Genomic DNA, 21,616 nt, shown 5'->3' with positions numbered 1-21,616 from the left:
AAACAAAATATCAATCTATGGCCAACCAGAGGTAACTTCTTACTGAATCATACCTTGCTTTGTGAGTGCCTTCCTAAGTGCTGGTGTGATCATTTCTCTTGGTTCTTCCATTACTTTCTTCCGTAGGGCACGCTTGGACAATTTGAGCTTTGCGGTTTCTTTGTTCACTTCCTCCTTCTGTAAGAACATAGGGAGCAGAATTAAGAAATATCACAGGTTACAAAATAAATCTTCCACCATGCAACACGATACGAAAGACAATGGGCATTTTGGGAATTGAAAACAGGAGTACATCTATCTTCTTAAGTACATGCAACATGTATCTTATGAAGTATGTAGAATAAAATCCTTAGCCTTATTGATTTCCATCAGCATCAATGTCTGGCCACAAGCAACTGTTTTGTCTTTTCAATTACTGTTTTGATGGGTTAATTCCCATGAGTTAAATTCCCCCTTAAAAAATGACATTCAAAGTTGCTATTGTGCCTGACAGAATAATTTCAGCACTGGACTTCAGTCCAAATACAATCTAGATATTATCCATGATAATCCAGAAAGACTGGCAGAAAGGATAACAATAAATCACTGCTCATAACCATGGAATAAATACACAGATTTAAGATATTAGATATTACAGAAGAATCACCAGTACGATGCAAAAATAAAACACTCAAAACTATTGGTTTAATAGAACTGACAAAATTATGTTCTAGCTACACAGAAAATCAGGCACACTTGCACAGGCTCATATTTTAGACTATTGAGCTTTTTTGAGATAACCCTTTAGTGAAAATGATAATCAAAGTTTCCAAAATATTTGTTATAATGAAAAATGTAATTTATATTGCAAATACTAGAAATACATAGTTCAATTACTGGGGAGATATAAATGTGGTGAAATATGTTTGGAGGGTGTATTTTGAGCTACTGAATTGATTCATTCTCTTTTATTGGGAATATGCCTTTCTAACTGCTTATCCATACATTGCTATCTTAGTGACTGATCCATAGATTCAGTGGCATATCCTAGATTTATCTACCTTCCTTTTGAGTAAGCTGATCCCAGTCTTGACTCTGATTTATTCCTTGAATTGTAAAACTAAGATCACAATAGTGCAAAGGAATTTGATATGATGCTTGGAGGAAATAATCACTGTATGCTAAACATTTCATTCATTGATAGTCAGGATCCTCTAACTTCAGTCAATAAAGTCAGTGGATTGCTGGAGACAGGAAAGGTGCAGCTGAGCTGATAAAAGAAAGGTGGCCAGGGGATAGAATGTTAATTTTATTCAAATATTAATGGAAGAGTATAGATCAATAATATTTTTAAATAAATGGATTTTCCTCAAAAGTTGGAGAACAATCTACCTGAGACATCTTTCTGTCGCTGTTACTTTTCTTTCTTCCCATTATGTCTTTTATTTTTGCCTCCTTATATCTGACCTTTGTTTAGTCACCCTCATCTTTAATTCATTCTCTACCCTTTCTTGTTAATAGCAGGTGCATTTGCTGATGCAATCTTGTGATGAATTAGTCTGGGTTACTGATGGCTTTGGTTTGAGAGTCAGGATGGGTGCAAGATTTAGCTTGTGGCATTGACAGTTTTGATTTACAGGTGTTGGATCACATGCCAACAAGTAAAATCAAAGTGACTGCACTCTATTCCACTTACCAGATATTTATTACCTCAGCTCCATTACCATTCCCAAACATCTTCAGTTCCTTTAATCCTTTTTAGTAACCAAACCCATATCTTTTCCCTCTTTTGCCTCATCCCCTCAGTTTCTATGCACGCCTCATGCTTCCCTCGTCATCTTCTATAATATTACAAAAACTCTCATCTTGTCCTCTTCCGGTTTGCTTTTTTTTTAAATTTGCGCAAAAATGGTACGCTATATATCGAGGATTTTTTCACCATCTTACTCACCGTTCTCCTCTGCTCCAAGCGCACAATGTTTTGTTCTGATCGTGGAAGATTACAAAAGTTATGAAGGTTTAAAAAATCGTGAGATCAGCAGATTGGTCTTCTCGCCTGTCATTCACCATGAAGGTAATGCCCCATCCGGCACCCGCTGGAGAATAAAACCCCGGAGGCGGGGCTGAGTCCACAAGACGTGCTGATTGAGTCCGCAAGAGTGGCGTTAGGGGAAGCCACTGTGTGGAGTCGGGAGGTGCCGTGGGCGGTGGCTTCTGAGTGGAGTCCCTCCCCCCCCCCACACACCCTCTCCCCCACACACGCCCCCTTCTCCCCTCCCCCTCCTCCCCACACCCCCCCACATCCCCCCTCCCTCACATCCCCCCTTCCCCACACCCCTCACCTACACCAACACCCCCCTACCTCATCCCACCCCCTCCCCCACAACCCCCCTCCCCCATACCGCCCCTCCCCCACGCCACCCCCCGTCCCTCACACACCCCCCCCCCCTCCCCCACACCATGGTGGAATATTGCATTGGACAATGGGTTGCGTTGGGGGACCAGGCCTCCCGTGTGACTGGGACCCAACGGGTCCCACTTAGTCTAGCCCTTTGTATACTCAGCACCCGTTCCATATGATATATTTCCTTGATCCGATTACCTCTCCTGCCCTATTACTCTCTTATCTCTTCACAATACAGTTACAAGTTTGGTCACTTCTCTCTATGGAGTTTGGGTACAACATAACTAATTTGTTAAAAGTTTGGCTATGAATTACTTGGTAATGTTAGTTTATAATGCTCAGATATCCCCTGTATGAAAATGTTAAACATCATTGATACATTTTGTAGCCAATAAGCATCAGTGAAGGAATCAAAAGGACGGGAAGAATAGACGGATATTGAATATGCATTTTTAAATTATAAAAGTGTAAACAGATGGTTTTTCAGCCGAATTCTGAAAGCAACAGCTTGTGTCCTGGTACATTTCCTCTGGAGGAATAAACATATTACACAGTCTGGGATGAAGGTGTAGAACTGGTGTGAATACCTTCAGATATTTGATTTAGTGTAGCTGGCACCATCAGCCATACTGAGCAGTTGTCTAAACAGGACGTGCCAAGAATATTTGAGTTAGGACATTATAAAACACATTTCGACCACACTTGGAGTATGTGTGCAGTTCTGGTTGCCATGCGTACAGGAAGGATGTGATTGCACTGGGGAGAGTGCAGAGGAGATTCACCACGATATTCAAACAATCTGCATCGACATGTCGAGATCTTCCAGCATGTTGCCTGGTGCTCCAGATTCTAACATACGCAATGTCATGTCACCAGCATGTTGGTTGGATTGGAGGACTTTAGTTATGGGGTGAGATTGATTAGGCTGGTCTTATATTCCCTGGAGTGAAGAGGGTTGAGGGGTGACTTGATAGAAGTATGTAAGATTGTGAGAGGCATAGATAGGTTAGTCAAAATCTTTTTCCCCATTATAAGAGTACGAAAAACACGAAAGCATAGATTTAAAGTGAGAAGGAGTCTTAAAGGGGATCTGCAGAGTCATTGTTTTTTCTCTCTCTCACACACAGGCATGTGTGCACACACGCACGCACACAGTTGTTGACATCTGGAACACAATGCCAGAAGAGGTAGTATAATCAGATATAATTACTATGTTTAAAGGGGCATGTGAAAAACACTTAACTAAGCAAGACATGGACGGATACAGATCTAATGCTGGCAATTGGAATATGTGCAGATGGGCATAATGTTCAGAATGGACATATTGGGACAAAGGACCAGGTTCTGTACTGTACAACACCATGACTCTAAAGCCAAAGATGAGCAACAGTCGCTGCTGCATGACTTAATCTGGCAGGAATTGGGTGGGGTACCTGTTTCTTGAGAGATATTTAGAAAAGTGATGGATATGGAATCTTTACCAACCCAAGTTTGTTTGTGCACAAAAAGGTAAAAGACAGGCAGTTAACCAAGAATTCTTCAAGATGGATCTTTCATGCTCGCATTGGGTTTATTTACACCTTGACTCACTTAAGAATACCAGGGAATAGCAGGGTTTGATTAAACGATCCACTGAACAGGAATCATCACATCTACTTAGAGCAGTATTTCTGTTTTGTATTTTCGTGATAGCTTTGTAATTGCTGTTTCTGTAGGTGTCAACATAACCTCTCCTTTCCTTGATTCAATGGGTAACATGCAATTTTTGGAAAATAATAAAATCTTATATCCCAATCTTGCAAGAATCCAATGTCCATTTTGCTTGCCCTCTAACCATTTTGTTACAGCAGCCTCTATCCAAGATGAAAGATGTCCTCCTCCACCCCTCCTTCCCAACCAGCCTAAACCTGACACACATTGCAAACAGTGTAGTGCTACTGAAGTTGGCAAGATATTTGTGCTGGAAAGCCATAGTGTAAGGCTCAGTTTCCAGAGGCCAAAGCCCTTGCAGGAAGCAGTAAATGGCCCAGAGTTATACACTCAAAAGCCATAGCAGTGAAAATATAAATGTTGAGCAGAGAAAGAAATTAGGACTTACAAATGCAACTCAAGCAAATAGCAAAAAAACACAAAGGAAATACAATTTTGTAAAGATTACAGGTTTGATTTCTTCCTAAATTCATACTTCTAAAATTTGTTGAGGGACACAAGATCTGAGCAGCAGCGCCACCTAGTGCCAGGGAAAACCAAGAAAGGACATAGAGCAACAGAACCACCTAGTGTCTGATACGGGTACTGAGTTAACATCCCTCGCATTATGAAGGGGTGGAGTTCCTTGAAAAAACGTCCATATTACAATTTTCTGTAAGATGACGCCCCTTTCCCCACTGAAATACTATGTTATAAGTGGAGATACATTCCTACAGGATGCTTTTCTCTCATATATAGCTATTTTATCAATGACGAGTGACTCACTGCCATTATTTAATGTTGATTTAAATCCTCTTTGATACTTTTTGCCACTTGAGAAGTTACAGTAGCTAATTAACCTACAAGCACAGTGAAAGGCTTGGATAGAGTGGATGTGGAGAAGATGATTTCCACGAAGTGGGAGAGTCTAGAACTCGAGGTCATAGCCTCAGAATTAAGGAATGTTCCTTTAGGAAGGAGATGAGAAGGAATTTCTTTAGTCAGAGGGTGGTCAATCTGTGGAATTCTCTGCAACAGAAGGTTGTGGAGGCCAAGTCAATGGATATTTTTAAGGCAGGGATGGATAGATTTTTGATTGGTACGGGTGCCAAGGGTTATGGAGAAAAAGCAGGAGAATGGGGATAGGAGGGAGACATAGATCAGCCGTGAATGAATGGCGGAGTAGAGTTAATGGGCCGAATGGCCTAATTCTGCTCCTATCACATGACCACAGCTTTGGGATGTAGGAGAACAATGGAGCTGAAGGAAACCCACCCAATCACAAGCGGTACACATGAGCTCCAGATCAAACCCAGATCCCTGGAGCTCTGAGGCAGTAGTGCTAACTGTTGCACTATCTTGCTGCCCTTTGAATATATTGTGCACTGTAATTAGCAAGATTTGGTTTGACCTGCTTCTTGTTAACAGGAGACACCTGGGCAATTTTCCACATTGCTGCATAGAATCCAGGGTCCTGGAACAGCTTGGATGGCTAGAACCACAGCTACCTCTGTAGAACAAGGCTTTACCATTATAGCTGGAATATTATCAGACCCCAAAGCTCTTTATCCAGGGCTCTCAGCCATTTCTTAAGGACTGGCTTTTGAGATGGAAGGGATCTTAGGAAGAAGCTGAGTTGGTACCTGGCTGAACATAATTATGGATGCTTCTGCCTTGTCTTTATCACCTATATGCTGGGCCCCCCAACATTAAGGATGTGGATGCTCTTGGAACTACATCCAAGAACTTTCTTCTCCCATCAGTTTAATTTTTATTTTAGGAACTTCATGTTTAATATTGGATTTTTGGAAGGACATGGGGAGAATAAACATGTTAAAACAGAAAATATTCCTTCAAACAAACATCCATAACTTCTGAGTTCACTGAACAAATCATGTATTTTTCAGACCAATACTGGTATGTTTACAGTTCCTTTTAAAATAGGTGGAAACACAGATTTCTGTCGATTTTTAAAGGTCCTTTTTATTCAAAAAATTAATTGAAGCAAAATAAACAAATCACCTTAGGGATTAATTAATTTAGGCAAAAGAAATCAAACAGGTATGTCCATTAAATAATGTCAGTTTACGATAACTAATTATATGAACAGACAGATGTGTGTTTTTATCTATTAAATGAATTATTTTCATTAGTTTCGACAAAGTGTCTGGTTATTAAATGGGGCTAGGTACTGTAGCTAATAATACAGAGAACTAGATAAAACGTCATGCACAAAATGTCAAGATCTATTAAATAATCACAAACTCATAAAACTCTTTGCATGCATCCTAAAACCCTCAAGGAATTATAAGGGGATGTTTTTCGAGTGTTCCATAAATTCTGGGGCAATATTCAAGGATTGTAAGATGACAAATGTGGTTTCAATGTTTAAAATAAAAGTATAGTTTGCAGCTCATGAACACAACCTAATATTTACAGGTTGAAGTATGCACTGTCTGGGGAGAAGGTAATCACTCTGTCTGCCCTAGAACTGTTAATGTAATGGCTGGAATCTGTGGTAACAACGGTTGAATTATCACTGGAGATGAATACTAAACATTTGGACATTAAAGGACATCTGGACAATAAATGACATTTGGACGGGTACATGGTTAGGATAGGTTTTGGAGGATATGGGTCATTTGATGGCAGGTGGGACTAGTGTAGATGGGACATGCTGGTTGCATGGGAAGTTGGGCCAAAGAGCCTGTTTCCACACTATATGACTCTACAACTAAACAATGATCATGCAACAATATCCAGCAAATACTGGGCTACACTTTTACAAGGAACTCAGAAATTGTAATTTGAGTTACCCGCTTCATCCACAAATTTAATTATAGCAGTATTTTACTGAGATATTCAACATTTAATCGTACTGAACACAATGAAGTTAATGTATGTATTTTACAGATATCACCAAACATACTGGTATAAGACATAACTTGTTCATTTCAGTGCATAAGCAGATGTTTAAAAGGTTATCTTAATTACTGCCAGACTCTGGCACCAAGAATTGACTTTTACAAGGGAGAGGCCTCTTCCTTCAGATTTGAATTGCTGATGAACATAACAATAACAGCTTTTTTTAAAATTGCTATTTGTCTACTCTCAAGTCAAGAAGAGAGGCTTAGCAGCAAGGAAATTAAGACTAATTAATGAATATGATCTGATGATAGAGATGAAATAATAGTTTTTAAAATAAATAGAGATTATCTTTCCATTACTTAGCTTGTTTTTGCCTGTGTTTTGCAATGAATTAACAATTCTAATCGACAGATCCTGTAATATGATTACATTAAGGAGATGCACAACTCAGAAGTAGACGGAAAAAATTACAACCTTGTCATTGATGTCCATGTAGTGTAAACAAACTGGAAAGCAAATTATGTTCACTGCTCATACAGATCTTGGATACTATGTAAATGTCTGCACAGCTATAACATCAGTTGATGGCCTTATACTGGCAGCAAGAAATGTATTTTGTTATGAAGCAATAGCCATTTTGGTGCAAGTTGCCTTTTTTTTAAACTATAATTTCACGTCTATCATTTTAGATCGTATTTATTAATTAGTCAATTTCCTTGTTGCTAAGCCTCTCTTCTTGCCGAGATCCAAGTAACCGTTCAGAAGTATGTGCTTATTATTCTGTAAAAGTGTAATGATTTCATTATTTAGAATATACAGGTACATAATTATTCTCATCTTCACAAGCGCTTGTGCATCAATTTATATTCTTGCTGTTTTTTGGAGCTACTAGCCAGTCAGATGTTACAATCGATAAAGCTTCTTAACTAGTACATGAAAAATAAGAGCAAAACTATTTATAGAAGTAACTAGACGAAGTGGGACCCATTGGGCCCCGTTCCCCCAACGCAATATTCCACCACTCACCCGTTCCCCAAACACAACTTGTTCCCCCAATGCAATATTCCACCACTCACCCACAGCCCCCAACCGCACAGGCGCGGCTCATTTCCCCTCATCCCCCAGCACTTCTTCCCCCTCCTCATCACCCTCCCTCTTCATTCCCCTCTCCTCCTACCCTCGCCCACTCCCTCCCTCACCTCTCCCTCTCCTTTCCCCTACCCTCAGTCACTCCCTCCCTCCCTAGCCCCCTCCTCTGCATCTATCTCCCTGCTCCCACACTCCTCACCTCTCCCCTAGCTCACTCCCCCACTGAAAATGTTTAAATAACATTTCTCCTCCTCCCCTTCCTGACTCCCTCCCTCACCTCTCCCTCCCTCTCCTTTCCCCTACCCTCAGTCGGCATTCCCCGGAGCCAATTAATCGTCCCCACGTGGGGGGTGGGGGGGGGGGGTGGCTGCAGCGCTCACACCTCCCCCCCATCCCACCCCCGCACAAGGAAAATTCTAAATTTTGTTTTGTAAATGAAACCTCTCCCCTATTCCACCCTCCCAACAATGAAAACCGCAATGTTTTTTTGTAAATGAAACCTCCCAAGAATTTGATTAAAACAGATTTTTTTTTTAAATCTCACTCCCTCCCTCCCTGCATTTCCCATCTCCCCTCCCTACTGCCCTTGAGGTGGAAGCTGCTGATCTCATTGTGATGTCATTGTGGGCTGGAACACTGCTCACGGGCAGTTTATGTAAATGAGAACCCATTGTGACATCATAGCTGCTAACTGCCACTGTGATTTTTCTCAAACTAGATTTTGTAAAGTTGAAAAATGTGAATAACTTGTAAAATGTAACATCAATCTGTAGGAAACGTGATACACCACACCACAGGACAATGGTGAGTAAGGTGGTCCAAAAATTGTAGCGCTATCGTATAACAGTTTTGGCGTAATTCAGGGCATGATGGACACGCACGCGCATACACAACTCCCCTGCCCCTCCCCCCCCCCCCCCCCCCCCAGCACTGGACTTTAAAACAAATTCCAATTGCACTCCCCCTGTCTCCCCCAGCACTTCCAATTCCAATTCCACTCCCCCTGGCCCCTGCCCCTCCTGTGCTAGCAGGAGTAAATGTTCTATGATGGCAACATTGTTGCAAATGTCGAGGGATTGTGAGATTCCATTCCGGTGACAACTTGGTGGAAGCACAGTGTTCCTGCATTGCAACTTTGTATGGAAGTTTGTTGTAAGCTGGGGCTGCAAGGATTTAACAGTAACAATCTTTTTAAAGTTGGATTTTTTAAACCTTTAAATATCAATAACGTGAAATATAACATCAAATCTGAAGGAAACTTGACAAGGGCGACGATGGGAAAAAGCTGATTAAGGTTCTGCAAAAATGATGTCGCTACTGTGTACTGTTTTGGCGTAGATACAATCACACACACACACACACACACACACACACACGCACACGTAGAAACAAGACGGGACTTTTAATAGTATATAGATAGATAATTAAATTATACTCAGTAACAAATATGATTAATTGATGAGGGAATTATTAGTATTGGGTGTCACACAAAAAAAACCCGAACATTTTATCTTATAGCACTTGTGAGTATAGCACTATGACAATTCTCATAGGAAACCTTGTTCAGTTCCTGAATAAATTTGTTTGGATTAATTGAGCAGCATAATACGAGATTAAGACTTAATTATGATAGATATTCTTTTATCTGCCTGAGATGTGAATTTCACCATGTCCCACATATCTACTGTTTGCAATAAAGATAAAGTCTGCAAAACATAAAATTTAATGGCCAACTTCATCTTCAAGGAAACACAGAAGAGAAAGGCTATGTTCAAGAATAGACATGACTGATCAATGCAGACCACAGCCAGAGTATGCTGCTGCTCATAATAGTTAATGGGTCAATGATTCCTTATTATCCTTGCAGCATTTCAATATTTCAGGACCAGTGTTACAACACAAAGCCCAGACTGACATTCAGAACAACTGTGTCAGAGACAAAAGAGAAGAGCCAAGGCAAAAAAAACAATAGACAAGACCAATAGTAGCGGTGAACATATTTAAATTAAAACACAGGATTGTTATTTGGGACAATGGAAAAACAAGTGCCATTACCAAGATGATCTTTGAAAATTATTTTTATTTGACCAGAACAGTTCCTTTTAAACTTTTAATCTCTCATCCACCAACCAAACAATAAATGAAATAAAAAAACTAGACCAGTGTGCATTTCACCACTGATTTAAATAAATCCAATGTACATTTTGTGCAGTCTTTCTGAACCTTAATTTGGTTCTGTAGCAAAACCCTGTTTGAATGATAGTAATCATGACTGACTGTTGAAGCAACGTATCACTATAATAAATGAACTCATACCTTTGTTTGTTTCATGTTGTTCATTACAGTGCCCAGGTCCTCTACATCAATGACAGATGCAGATTCTGTTGCATCTTCCACCCCTGATTCTTCTTCACTTGTTGTCTCAAACAGCTCTTCCTGGAAGAGAACATGCCATTAGTGATGCCATTGTGGATGTGACTATGCCAAGAAGTAGTCCAGCACTTACAACCAAAAACTAATGTTACATTAACTGCAATTTGCAGGAAGGAACAGAAATTAATATATACGGTGGCGCACAGTAGAGTTGCAGCCTTACGGCGCCAAAGACCTGGGTTCGATCCTGACTACAGGTGCTTTTCTGTACCGAGTTTGTTCATTCTCCCCGTTTCCTACCTGGGTTTTCTCTGGGAAGCTCTAGTTTCCTCCCGCACTCCAATGACATACAGGTTTTTTATGTTAACTGGCTTAGTATAAATGTAAATTATCTGTAGTGTGTGTAGGATAGTATTAGTATGCAGAGATCACTGGTCGCTGAGGAACATGGTGGACCAAAGGGCTGTAGCTCTAAACTAAAACTAAACTAAAAAAAAAACATACTGGGAGCAAAATCCTCTCTCTTCATGATGACCACATATGGGAGAACATACAGCCTTGTGAATGAATGAATAAGTTTATTGGCCAAGTATGTACACATGCAAGGAATTTGCCTTGGTGCTCCGCTCACAAGTAACAACACAACACAACATACAGTAACAATGAAGAATGACACATAAAACATTAAACATTAATAATAAAACATTATAGTTTAAACGTAAATTAAATAAAATACCAGAGCAAAAGGAGGCTACAGACTTTTGGTTATTGAGTGGAGCTACTGCCCATGGAAAAAAGCAGTTTTTATGTCTGGCTGAGGCGGCTTTGACAATTCGGAGTTGTATTCCAGACGGAAGTGCTTCAAAGAGTTTGTGTCCAGGGTGAGAGGGGTCAGAGATGATCTTACCCATTCGCTTCCTGGCACTTGCAGTGTACAGTTCGTCAATTGTGGGGGGGGGGAGGTTGCAGCCAAAGGTAAGTTGGGCAACGGGGTGTGGGGTAGATGGAATGAATGCAGGGAAAGATTTATAGCATCACCAAGCTAAGGCAGGATCAAGCTATTTACAGCATACAATTCATTATCGAAACCCAACATAGTGATTAGGTATAAATGTGAAACCACTCCATTTATTGTTGCAAGTGGAATCAATCCTCGACCACACATAAAATTATCGGTAAGGGTTGTGAGAAGTAATGGAAATTTTTTATAAATTCACTGATATAATTAATAACCTCAATTTACCTCTCCGCTACTGTGATCTTTTGGCCCTTCATCATCCTGACTAGATTTTTCTTTATGTTGCTTTTCTTTGGACTTGCATTTCCCCTTTTTGCAAGTGCCATTGCACTCTTTCTCTCCTCCTTTATCTCCTTTGAGAAGTGTATGCAGTCTGCTTAAGAACTTGGTTTGCCATCCACTGAAATCAGCTTCAATGCTGCCATGTTTGCTCTTGACCACATTGCAGTCACCCTCTCCACGGGTCATAATACGGTTGGCGTTCAACATCCACAGCCACATGTCAATATTTTTACCAACCTGCAAAGAATGTGTGCAAGGTAGTTAACAGGGACATTAGTTTATTTCACTGTTCCTAATATAACTGTGTACACAGAACGGGGCAGACGAAAAACATTCGCAAAAACAAATTTATATGCAAGAGGAAAATCGTGTAAAATTAATTCTCGGCTCAGGAAAACAGCACCAGAACTCCAATGGAAATAAATTTCTCTGCAGCAGGACAGGTCAATGTCTAGGTCAGTAGTAGTGATAGAGGACTCTATAGTCAGAGGCACAGAATAGCAATTCTATGGCTGCTTGCCAGACTTCAAGATGGCGTGTTGCCTCCCTGGTGCCACGGCCAAGGATATCTCCGAGCAGGCAGAAGACTTTCTGAAAGGGGAGGGAGAGCAAGCAGTGGTTGTGGTCCATATTGGTACTGACATCGGCAGGGAGAGGGATGATGTTCTGCTACATGAATATAGGGAACCCGGCAGAAAGGTAAAGAGAAAGACCTCCAGGGTTCTAATCTCAAGATTACTCCCTGTCCCACAAACCAGTGAGAGTAGGAATAGGAGGATAAAGCAAATTAATACATGATTAAAGAGCAGATGCAGGGAGATGAGATTCACCTATTTGGACTACAGGGAACTCCTCTGAGGCAGGGGGTGGTAGCGGAGGATTGTTTTTTCAGATTGAAGGTCGCTGTCCAGTGGTATGCTATTCTGATGTTTGTCATTTATATTAATGCAAAGAATAGCAAAGTGTGGAGTCATGCATTTTGGCAGTAGGAATAAAAGCGTAGATTATTTTCTAAGTGGGGAGAGAATCCAGAAATCGGAGGTGCAAAGGGACTTGGGATTGTTGGTGCAGGATTCCCAAAAAGTTAATTTGCAAGTCGAATCGGTAGTAAGGAAGGCAAATGCAATGCTAGCAATTATATCAAGAGGACTATAATACAAAAACAGGGATGTAATGCTGAGGCTTTATAATAATAATAATAATAATAATAATAATAATAATAATAATAATAATAATAATAATAATAATAATAATAATAAATACTTTATTGATCCCCTCAGGGAAATTCAGATGTCCAGAAGCCCCCAACCAACAAACCCACAGATTCAAAACGAACGCAGACAGAAAATACATAGAATACAATGTGGACACTACCTGAGAGCAATAAATACTTAAAAAGACCAATAATTAACAATTAAAAATTAAAAATTGCAAAATGCATCCCCCTACAGCCTAGCTGTCCGAATTATAAAATCTAATGGCTGCAGGGGTGAAGGATCTCCTGAACCGCTCCGTTCTACAGGGCAGGGAGAGGAGCCGGTTGTTGTTCCGAGTGCTCTTTTGACTCTCCAGAATTACATGGAGGGGATGCCCGGGGTTTTTCAGGATGACCTGCACCTTGTGCCTCATACGCCTCTCAAGCACATCCATCCCAGAGTCTACTCTCCCCTCCAGCACTGAGCTAACTCGTTTAACCAGTTTGACCAGCTTCTTGTTGTTTTTTGCACTAATGCTGTTGCCCCAGCAGACAACAGCGTAGAAAATAACACTTGCAACCACAGTGTTGTAAAACATGTGCAGCATATCATTACACACATTGAAGGATTTGAGCCTTCTGAGGAAAAAGAGTCTGCTCTGGCCTTTTTTGTAGAGGGAGTTAGAGTTGACAGACCAGTCCAGTTTGTTATCAAGGTGCACTCCAAGGTATTTATATGTCTGCACCACCTCAATGTCAGCCCCTGCAGTGTTGACCGGCTGAAGGGGGAGCTTGGAAGGTGCTGGTCAGTCACATTTGGAGTATTGTGAACAATTATGAGCCCCATATCTGAGGAAAGATGTGCTGGCTCTGGAGAGGGTCCAGAGGAGGTTTATGAGAATGATCCCAGGAATGAGTGGGTTAACATATGTTGAGCGTTTGATGACACTGGGCTGGAGTTTAGAATGATGAGGGGGAACCTCATTGAAACATACCAAATAGCGAAAGGCCTGAATAGAGTGAATGTGGAGATGATGTTTCCTCTAGTGGGAGAGTCTAGGACCAGAGGTCATAGGCTCAGTATAAAAGAATGCTCCTTTTGGAAGGAGATGAGGAAGAATTTATTTCGTCAGAGGGTGGTGAATCTGTGGAATTCATTGCCACAGAACACTGTGAAGGCCAAGTCAATGGATATTTTTACAGCAGATAGATAGATTCTTGATTAGTACGGGTGTCAGGGGTTATGGGCAGAAGAATGGGGTTAAGAGTGGGGTTAAGAGTGGGGGAAGATAGATCAGCCATGATTGAATGGCGGAAACTTGATGGGCCAAATAGCTTAATTCTGCTCTTATCACATGAACTTATGAATGCTATAGATGAGAATGTAGTTGTCATGATTAGTAAGTTTGCAGATTACTCAAAAATTGACAGTATAGTATTCAGTGGTGTATACATGGAATGAATTGCCAGAGAAAGTAGTAGAAGGGGGTACAATTACAACATTTAAAAGAACCTTGGATGGATATAAGGTATAGGAAAAGTTCGAAGAGATATGGGACAGGCACAGACACGTGAAACTCGCTGTTTAGGCAACTTGGTCGGCATAAATAAGTTGCACCAAAGGGCCTGTTTCTGTGCTGCATACGTAATTCTATGTCTATGTCTGTCAGACACTAACCAGGATAAAATGAAATCCCAGAAGGTATTTGGGTCTCCACATTATTATCTACTTACTTTGCAAGTAAATTCATACTTTACATCCACAGCAGAACATTGAGTCATCAATTTTTGAAAAGCAAAGGCAAGTTACTTACTGTATTGTAATGATTAATGTAAACGGAATTCCCCAAGCCAAAGACTGCATATCTCAAGCCTCTGAGGTATGTTTTGCCATATCTGAAGTCATGTGTTGCCTCTTCCAACCACTTACAGAACCAGGCTGCACTTTCTGTAGGTTGTCCATCAGTGTATGTGGAAATCATGAATAGGCAGAGAGTTTTATTGGAAATCTGAACAAACAAAATGAATTTTAAATTGTTTTAAATAAACATTTTTGATCACAAAAGATATCGATATAAAATAACCTCAGTTCATCTATCATTTTCCAGTTTACTATTCTGGGTGCAAAAACTTATATCTTCACAAATATTAAAATGATTAATTAATGTCTAGGGCTGCAAATAATACTGGGTTAGACCACACTAGAAGTATTTTGCCAAAAGTTAACTATCTGGACTTTTATCTCATAACATCTCAATAGAGTTGAGTTTATACTAAACATTGCAGAATATTAAAAATGACAATAGGTTGTTGGAACAAAATGTTGAAATATACTAAAACATTATAAATCAAGTAAAAAACGTATAAAATTATCAAAGGACTGGACAAGCTAGATGCAGGAAAAATGTTCCCAATGTTGGGGGAGTCCAGAACCAGGGGCCACAGTCTAAAAATAAAGAGGAGGCCATTTAAAACTGAGATGAGAAAAAACATTTTCACCCAGAGAGTTGTGAATTTGTGGAATTCTCTGCCATAGAAGGCAGTAGAGGCCAATTCACTGGATGAATTTAAATGAGAGTTAGATAGAGCTCTAGGGGCTAGCGGAATCAAGGGGTTTGGGGAGAAGGCAGGCACGGGTTACTGATTGTGGATGATCTACCATGATCACAATAAATGGTGGTGTGGACTCGAAGAGCCAAATGGCCTCCTCCTGCACCTATTTTTTTATGTTTTCTATGAGAACAAGTGAAACGAAGATTAAAAACTATTTCAACACAATGATATTGGCAGTTAAAAACATGTAACAGAAAGTCAGTTGTCTTTCGGAAACCTCTGGAATGTTGTTCCTATTGGTTACAAGTACAATATTAATGCAGCTTGTATTGTTAACATTCCTCAATGTCAAACTAATGAATTGAATGAGTTTATATTTACAGTGAGGTACTAACTCTAAGAAAAAGAACTGTGCCTGAACATAACATATTTTACATTCTTGAGTTTGAAGAAGAGTTTGAAGGTGCCGAGTCCCTCCAGCAATTTGTGTTCGATGCAAGATTCCAGCATCTGCAGTTCCTTTTGCCTATATTCTACATTTTGTTTCAAAGGGTTCCTTTTCAAAGGCTGAAGATAATCCCAATCCAGTTCTTACTCCAAAAATAAACTTTCTGTATTCAGTACTAATTACCTGTATAATTCAGGAGGGTACAGGATATATAGGAAATTTAAAAAGACTCTCTGATGAATTAGGGAAATTTATTTGAGTTTGGAAGGAGGAAGAAGGTGGTGAATCTTATCTTAGATTAGATTAGATTCCTTTATTTGTCATTCAGACCTTTCGGTCTGAACGAAATCTCGTTGCCTGCAGTCATACATATAATAATAAATAACAAAACACACAATAAACACAAATTAACATCCACCACAGTGAGTTCACCAGGCACCTCCTCACTGTGATGGAGGCAAAAGTCTTAAAACACTGTCTCTTCCCTCCTTATTCTCCCTGTGAATCTGTGAAATTCAATGCCACGGACAGCTGTTGAAGCCTTCATTCGGTATTATTAAAGCAAAGTTTGAAAGATTCTTGATTAGTAAGGGTGTCAAGGGTTATTGAGGCATGAGAATGGGTTTGAGAGGGAAAGATAGATCAGCCACGATTGAATGGTGGAGCAGATGCGATGGGGCGAATTGCCTAATTCTGCTCCTATGACTTATGAACTTATGTTTTGCGTGGTGTTAGAACTCTAGCAAACTAGGTATGAAATAACAAACCATCCTGCTTACTAGACAGCCACTCCAATAAATGTTACCTTCTTTCATTATTGGCAGTGTAAAAAAATCCACGTTAAATAACTAACCTCGTTTGCCAGGTTATCATCATCTGGATCATACTCCTTCAGATCAATGACTTCCACAGGTAATCCAAGTTTCTGTATAGCATCTGCAAGAATTTTGGCAAACCTCTGGAATGAAAGAATTTAACCAATAAAAAATTGGCATTCAAAATATAAAAGACATGACAAATAAAAGTTCTGCCTGTCCCATATTATCGCTTCGCAGTGTGGCCACATCTGTTTCAGCTCTGATCCAACTCTTAGCAGAATGTTCAAAAGGGAACTGCAGATGCTGGAATATCGAAGGCACACAAAATTGCTGGAGGAACTCAGCGGGTGCAGCAGCATCTATGGAGCGAAGGAAATAGGCGACGTTTCGGGCCGATCTTAGCAGAATCTTGTGATTTCATCCTTCACGCTATACAGATCACTCTTGGGTGAGTGACTCAATGAAAATACATATCAGAAGTACAACCAAACTATGGACAAATCCATGTGTAAAGATTCGCTTTGATGATATGGCATGCACAATCCTCCTAGGAAGTTCCTTAGGGGAACAGAGTGACATTTAATGTACAGTGACGTCCCAAAGTGCCATGTAAAAGGGATAGAGTGAGCGTGGATCTGAAATCAGAATATGTCATGTGCGGAAAAAAAGTTTCAAAACGTTTTCAAACTGGGGAGACATGCCACATGTGATGGAACATAGGAAAGAAGATGCACCACTCAGTCTAGGCTAAAATGCATAGATCAAGCACATACCTTTGCAGTACCAGTCTGAGAACCAAAGAAAATCTTCACACCAGCAACATGGATTTCTTTTTCTTCTTGGACTAAATATCCATTTTGAATAATTTCCTTGGGGACATTTGGCATAATGATATCCTTTACTCCTTCCTTCTGCCGCTCAAAAGAAGTTTCAGTACATTAGCAATTTGTATATTAATCCCCAAATTTTTCACAACCGAAGCTAGTCCACTTCCCAGAAACAACATGCACGCAATTCATGAAGGTACCCCCTTGCTCTTTTCAGATAAAAATAACAAGTATTTGTTATCGTTTTTATTGTTGTTTAACACATGCTCTTTCAAAGTGGCTTGATTTTAAGACATGAATATTAATGTGCTAAAGTTAGTGCAACAAAAAACATTTAAATGTTGCATTTCTTTCTATTTTCACCTTTCAAGCATCAACTAGGTTATGTGGTCATAAGTCATGTGATAGGAGTAGAATTAGGCTCCGCCATTCAATCATGCCTGATCTATCTATCCCTCTTAACACCATTCTCCTGCCGTCTCCCCATAACCTCACACCAGTACTAATCAAAAATCTATCTCTGCCTTAAAAATATCCACTAACTTTGCTTCTACAGCCTTCGGTGGCAAAGAATTGTGCAGTGTCGTATTGTTGGTAATTTTCCAATCATCTGGGACCTCTCCTGTCTCTTGTGATTTTTGAAATACCACCACAATCCCAAAAAGCCACCTCTCTCAGATCCCTAGGGTGCAGTCCATCTGGTCCAAGTGACTTATCCACCTTCAGCCCTTTCAGCTTCCCAAGCACCTTTTCCCTAGTAATAGCCACTACACTATCAACCCGACTCTCTTGAATTTCAGGCACGTTACTGGTGTCTTCCACTGTGAAGACTGATGCAAAAAAATTATTCAACTCCTCTGCTATTTTGTTATTCCCCATTATCACTTCACCTGCACCATTCTCTAGCAGGCCCAACTTCCACTCTTGCCTCTTTCTTACTCTTTATATAACTGAAGAAACTCTATTTTATACTATTGGCCAGCTTCGTATTTCATCTTTTCTCCCCATATTGCCTTTTTAGTTACCTTCTGATGCTCTTTAAAAGCTTCCCAATCCTCTGGCTTCCCACTAATCTTTGCAATGTTATATGCCTTCTCTTTTAGTTTTATACTGTCCTTGACTTCCCTTATCAGCCACAGTTGCCTCTTTCTCGCCCGAGAATCTTTCTTTCTCTTTGGCATTCATGACCAAGAGGCAAGATTCACTCCAATTTTCACGCAACCATGGCCCCATAGCAGAAGCGTCCACGTCGCGGGGCTGGAAACAGGAAGTATCCTGAGCTAAGTCTGCTACCACCGTCATCTATTGCAACAAGTGATGGCTCCCACTGATTGTCGCCGGAACCTTGCGTCCATTTCAGGACGGACGATGACAGCAATGTCAACATTTGAAACATGGACACGAACGAAGAAGACTCAAACCATGCAATGAATCAGAAAATGTCAAGCATTCATTCAGCATCTTACAGCACCATGGTAGATAGCCCAGGATGGCTGTCAAAAACATCAATCTCTTTATAACCTTGTTCTATTAAAAGACGCACAACAATATCATACTTAAATGCAATTATTACCTTGTTATAGGTTTTATTTAAATAATCAAGAACTGCCCAAATCCCCATGGCAACAACAATGGAAGAGCAGATGTAGTGTCTAATGTGCCACAACGACAATGCGTAACTCTGCAAGGAGTTCCAGGCTTCAATATAGACTGAAAAGAGAAAACAATGAACCTCAATATCAGCTAATATAAATCTCATAATTTGCATTTCTTTTTGTTGTTCAAAAATGTCAGCCTCCAAAGGAACTTCTGCTTTATTGCAGGGTATATTTTCAAAGAAGACCCTGTTTCTTCTAGCATTAGAAACCATGTGTCACTTTTCAAATAGAATGTTTTCCAATGTTCTGTATAACATAATCAATATTCTGGTGTTTGTTGGCAAAATGACAACCACACTTCTGTTGTGTAGGAAGGAACTGCAGATGCTGGTTAACACTGACGATAGACACAAAATGCTGGAGTAACTCATGGGTTGAAATATCACCCATTCCTTCCATCCAGAGATGCTGCCTCCAGTTACTCCAGCATTTTGTGTTTACCACACATCTCTTGCCTTGCTTAAAATGTCTGAGTTGTTTTATGACATTTTCTCCCTGAATTTCATAGCTTCTATACCACTCCCCCCTTTGCCTAGTTGAACAAAACTGTTCCCTCCAGGAACTCAGGTCCATTGGATTTAGAATAATGGAGGCGTCAATTGTGTGGGGGTGGGTGAGCACAGAGAAGGCAACATACATTTATTATACTGTTGCGCCTCTTGCTCCACTGAGGCGCCTACTCTCACACTAAGGCCGGGAGTCCTTCACCAGCAAGGGAAGGAACTGCAGATACTGGAGAAACTCAGCGGGACAGGCAGCAAGTGTGGAGAGGAGGAATCTCCGGAGATGTACACTATCCCGCTGAGTTACTCCAGCATTTTTGTGTCTATCCAACGCAGGCTGCTACTGACTCGGTGGGAAGAAGCGGGCAGGGTGGGGACTGGTCGGTCACTGCCCGGGCATCGGTAATAACGATTGTTTTAACGCCGGCCGGCGGCGATCGGACGGAGGGGAGTTAAAGCAGCCTCACCGTCATAGCGCTGTTCCCCGCACACGGGCCCGGGGCAGAGCGACAACAACACCCCGACAGCCAGCGCCCACATGACTGCAGCCCCCGCTCCTGCCCAGCCCAGCCCAGCCCGGCCGGCGGGCGGACACAAGCCCGGGGATAAGATCAAGCCAGACGATTCACAGCTTCACTTCTCCCTCAACGCCGCCATTAGGCACCACGGTGCAGGCTGGGATTCAACCAACTTTATTGAAACTTCCGACCTACACAGTGAACGACAGGGCTGTGGCTGTGGGGAATGTTGTAGAGCGGAGGGATCTAGGAGACGGACAAAGAAACTGGAGTAACTCAGCGGGACAGGCAGCATCTCTGGAGAGAAGGAATGGGTGACGTTTCTGGTCGAGATCCTTCTTCAGTGTGAGTCAAGGAAAAGGGAAGCGAGAGATATAGACGGTGATATAGAGAGGATCTAAGAGGCACAGAGTTCCTTGAAAGTGACATCTCAGGTGGTCAAAAAGGCCTTTGGCACATTGGCCTTCATCTATCAGAGCATTGAGTATAGAAGTCGGAAGTCTATCAGTCTGAAGAAGAGTCTCGACCCGAATCATCACCTATAGGGAGGTTGCACGGCAGTCGAGGTCACGCAACGCAACGCAACGCCTTCTGGAGTACAAGGAGTGAACGTCAGGTAAGCACTTGTTATGGCTGCCTGTACAGCGGGCCCGTCTTCTGTCCCAGCATCCGGACTCCAGGCTGACTGGTTCCACACTCGCAGACTGTCTGTCCCCAGTGTTTGGCGGCTGAAACGCCCGGCACCCGGGGGGAGGAATCACCCCGTGTGGGGGTCCGGTGCCGGTGCAGCGCGGTCAATAACTGGGTGGGCGTAGGGACCAGACTGTCCCCAACTCTGCTGCAGCTGACGTGAACGTTGCCGGGTTTATAATAATAATAATAATAATAATAATAATACATTTTATTTATTGGGCGCCTTTCAGACATCTCAAGGACACCTTACATAGATTAACAGGAATATAAACATATAATCAGAATAAAATAAATAATAAAGACATCACAGAAACACAAATTAAAAACAGAATTCAGTCCAAAAACAAAAAATCTAAAACACAATGTGAATTTATGGCCCCGTGTGTCCGCTGCCCGGAGCCACGGCCCCGCTCCACCTGGCCCCGTGTGTGTAGGTGCTGCCGACCCACAGCCCGTCACAGTGCGGCCGCACAGGGGGAGACGGGGCGGAGGGCGGCCGTGGCCGGCTTGCACCTATGGTGCTCGAGTTCAGACTGGTGGGTGACTCCAGCCCCGGGCTGTCGTGGACCAGGACTTGCCCTCAATCCGCCGGCATGCTGCTCTTTCGCAAGTCAGTGAGCAGCAGTGATTTTGGCAGTTTTCTCTCACGGTTACCCCTATTTCCACAATATTTTACAGTGCAAACATTGACCATTTTGGCG

The 21,616-nt window shown here is 41.4% G+C and overlaps 1 protein-coding gene across 2 annotated transcripts in view; it reads right to left on the bottom strand.

The window, feature by feature from the left end:
• Positions 1-20,399, bottom strand: part of LOC116989023 (S-adenosyl-L-methionine-dependent tRNA 4-demethylwyosine synthase TYW1-like) — a 116,201-nt gene extending 95,802 nt beyond the window's left edge. The window contains exons 1-8 of one of the 2 annotated variants that reach the window (XM_033046148.1): positions 20,172-20,399; positions 19,117-19,253; positions 17,490-17,624; positions 16,752-16,856; positions 14,712-14,906; positions 11,646-11,939; positions 10,346-10,465; positions 54-177 (exon numbers count right to left, since the gene is read on the bottom strand). In XM_033046148.1, coding sequence (XP_032902039.1) covers positions 54-177; positions 10,346-10,465; positions 11,646-11,939; positions 14,712-14,906; positions 16,752-16,856; positions 17,490-17,624; positions 19,117-19,253; positions 20,172-20,244 — 1,183 coding nt within the window. In that variant the 5' untranslated portion in view covers positions 20,245-20,399. Of the gene's footprint in view, positions 1-53; positions 178-10,345; positions 10,466-11,645; positions 11,940-14,711; positions 14,907-16,751; positions 16,857-17,489; positions 17,628-19,116; positions 19,254-20,171 lie in introns of both variants that reach the window. The other variant, XM_033046147.1, reaches the window with a different exon arrangement.
• Positions 20,400-21,616: the final 1,217 nt, after the last annotated feature.

The sequence above is a fragment of the Amblyraja radiata genome, chromosome 28 (genome assembly GCF_010909765.2).
Source record: "Amblyraja radiata isolate CabotCenter1 chromosome 28, sAmbRad1.1.pri, whole genome shotgun sequence".
NCBI lineage: Eukaryota > Metazoa > Chordata > Chondrichthyes > Rajiformes > Rajidae > Amblyraja > Amblyraja radiata.
This window is presented reverse-complemented; position numbering and strand designations above follow the sequence as displayed.